The following is a 3,440-nucleotide window of genomic DNA, read 5'->3' as shown; positions in this document are numbered from 1 at the left end:
TGGGCACATTCCACTCCTGAAGTCTAAGGCCATGTTTACATAATAAAGTAATGGAACAGTCATTAAGATTATGATAGTGATTTTCCCAAAGGAAAATGGTCAGGGGAAGTCGATAAGGGCATGTTCAAAACAATATAGGCTTGGATCAAATGCAAATACAGTGGCATCTACTGGAGACTAGGAGTTAATACAGTGATCACACACCTGGCTGTGTCATTCAATGAGCCAACACTAAGATGGTGGATTCTCCCAAATGCCCAAAAGAGAACAGTATTTCCAGTGTACTTGACTCTCCCACTGTTGAGCAGCTGGAGGAAATCCTACATGGAGGTCAGTTATCATGCAACCATGTTGATGAAGTGTGGCCCAGTCTGTTTCTGGGAGACATGTAAGTCTGTTAATGTTTGTTATATGGTTCTAAAGCCTGCATTATCTGTAATCTCTTATTGTATAATATATTACTGACCGTTCTACAGGTACATGTCTCATGACAGATATGGACTTTGGAGACTTGGTGTTACTCATGTTCTGAATGCTGCTCATGGGAAAATGTGTTGCAAAGGTAGTGATGATTTCTATGGTACCACAGTGCAATACTACGGAGTAGCAGCTAATGACCTGCCGACATTTGATATTTCACCTTTCTTCTACCCTTCTGCACAGTATATTCATCAGGCTCTTAGCACTCCCGGTGGTATGACGCACTCATTTGTCTGACGTACTACATTGGAGTATTTCAGTGTGGTAAATTCTGCTGTGCTACAGTATAAAAATGTTAATGAACACATAATAATATCATCATTCCCTTATGGATTGCAAAGTATTATTAATTTTTTATTTACATATTTTGGAGCTTTTGAAATTGTTAAAGCTAGACAGCCTTTCGATTTCATAAAATCGGTGAAATTTAGTTCCCTCTGAAATTTGGTCATTGTGATATATGTTTATTTCTGCAATATCTAAAAAAAAAAAAAGAACAGGACATTCTGTGGCTGGGAAGTTATTTAATTTGAGGGGATTCCTGAGCAAATAATGTGCATGAAATTGCTTGCTTCATGCAGTCAAGTAGACAGAGGAAGTCTGGTGTGCGTACGCACATGTTTACCTTCTTCTTCTTTTCCTTCTTCTTTTGGGTTTTACAGCAGCTGACATCCACAGTGTTGCATTACTGTCATCTACAGGTTTACCTTGACCGTGCACTGACAGTCACCTCATTCTGTCGCTAAACAAACAGCTGATCACACCGAGGTGCTGATATTTATTAGTTTGGTCCTGTGTTTCCTTTCCTTCGCAACATAACGTCTTTTCTTCTCGCTTTCTGTTACTGTAGTCGGTCTTTCACATTTCATTCACGTCCTCCATTTTTCTCTCCTGTTTCAAATTTGTATCCCACAATGCCTTGTGTGAACGGGGAAAGCCCACCATGTGATGCATGACATAGTATCTTGAATTGGGTCATGGTGAAGGAGGAAAAAATAACAGAGAATTTAGGACCACATGGCCCTAAATTCATTAATTGTTCTATTTTTAAAAAACTAATAAAACTGGAAGTCTGTGATTCAAATTCAGTAGCTTTCGGTCCACTAAACAAAAATAATTGGGTGTCAGGGAAAATTCTTTTTATGACCTACACTTGAAAAATCTGAAAGGCAGTCTACCTTTAATACTGATATAATAAATTGGTACAGTTTATGTCCCCTGTGAAAATATGTTCTTCTGAATTTTGAACCTACACAACCTTTGTTCTTTTAAATATCTGGATGCTTTATAGCTCAAAGTATTGGACACCAGGTCTTTTGAAATGTATAAAACGTGTATTTTCTATGTTTTTCACAAATCACTCAATGCACCCTCTCAATTTATGCAGGATAAGTTCATGTTTACTCATATAGATTTTGTATCAGTTTATACTGATTTTCAACACTGGGTAGTATCCTGTGTAAAGTGATCTGTGCTACAAAGACAGTTACCAATTCATTTTCTAACATTTATTATGCTTTTTTCCTCAGCCAAAGTCTTTGTGCACTGTGCTGTTGGTGTAAGCCGTTCTGCTGCCCTGGTCTTGGCTTATTTAATGATCTATCACAACTACACATTAGTGGAGGCTATCCTGAAGGTTAAAGAGAAGAGGTGGATTTTTCCAAATCGAGGATTTCTGAAGCATCTTATAAATCTGGATTCTGAACTAAAGAGCAAATCTCAAAGTGACTGTCCTGTGCATGAAGAAAACTAGCACCAGATGCATTAATATGTGTAAAACAAGAGAACGCTTGAACAGACAAATGACAGCATGTTGAATTTGTACGTTATTATTATTAATTTTAACTAACATTCAAATTAATTTGCGGTTAACTCTGCAGTTGCACTTAACAAATCCATCCATCCATTATCTGTAGCCGCTTATCCTGTTCTACAGGGTCGCAGGCAAGCTGGAGCCTATCCCAGCTAACTACGGGCGAAAGGCGGGGTACACCCTGGACAAGTCGCCAGGTCATCGCAGGGCTGACATATAGACACAGACAACCATTCACACTCACATTCACACCTACGGTCAATTTAGAGTCACCAGTTAACCTAACCTGCATGTCTTTGGACTGTGGGGGAAACCGGAGCACCCGGAGGAAACCCACGCGGACACGGGGAGAACATGCAAATTCTGCACAGAAAGGCCCTCATCAGCTGCTGGACTCGAACCCGGACCTTCTTGCTGTGAGGCAACAGTGCTAACCACTACACCACCGTGCCGCCCCTCACTTAAATATATGCACTATATGGTCAAAAGTATATGGACACCTGACCATCACACCCATATGTGCCGTTTCCCCAAACTTTTGCCACAAAGTTGGGAGCACATAATTATATCAAATATCATTGTATGTTATAGCATTACAAATTTCCTTTCATTGAAACTAATAAGCCAAAACATGTTCCAGCAAGGGGCGGCACAGTGGTGTAGTGGTTAGCACTGTTGCCTCACAGCAAGAAGGTCCGGGTTTGAGCCCCGTGGCCAGCGAGGGCCTTTCTGTGCAGAGTTTGCATGTTCTCCCTGTGTCCATGTGGCAGTGCTTAATTTGTGAAGTGGGAGGTCCCGGGCCGGAACGCAGGAGGTGGGTGGGTCTGGCGACTCAAAAAAAAAAGGCGGGGGGCGCCGGTTTACTATAACTTTACGCACACACGCCTATTGCATGACATGTATTGCAAAAGCACCAGTTATCAAATCCTGGACAACAATGGACAACGCTCAGAATGTTCTCCAAACAGGCACTCAAGTTCACTCTCGCTCTCCACACATACGTTAAGGCAGGGGTCGGGAACCTTTTTGGCTGAGAGAGCCATGAAAGCCACATATTTTCAAATACATTTTCGTGAGAGCCATATATAAAAAGTGACGCTGAATACAACTAAAATGCATTTTTACATATGACCAACAATTTGAGTGT

At 40.9% G+C, this 3,440-nt stretch overlaps 1 protein-coding gene across 1 annotated transcript; it reads left to right on the top strand.

The window, feature by feature from the left end:
• The first annotated feature begins 236 nt into the window (after positions 1-236).
• si:ch211-223p8.8 (dual specificity protein phosphatase 13A family protein) lies at positions 237-2,258 on the top strand. Its single transcript, XM_060924971.1, has 3 exons — positions 237-388; positions 477-694; positions 2,010-2,258. Exons 1-3 carry the CDS (start codon positions 237-239, stop codon positions 2,231-2,233), a joined length of 594 nt encoding a protein of 197 aa, XP_060780954.1. The 3' UTR covers positions 2,234-2,258.
• Positions 2,259-3,440: the final 1,182 nt, after the last annotated feature.

This window comes from Neoarius graeffei, chromosome 7 (assembly GCF_027579695.1).
Source record: "Neoarius graeffei isolate fNeoGra1 chromosome 7, fNeoGra1.pri, whole genome shotgun sequence".
Lineage (NCBI taxonomy): Eukaryota > Metazoa > Chordata > Actinopteri > Siluriformes > Ariidae > Neoarius > Neoarius graeffei.
This window is presented reverse-complemented; position numbering and strand designations above follow the sequence as displayed.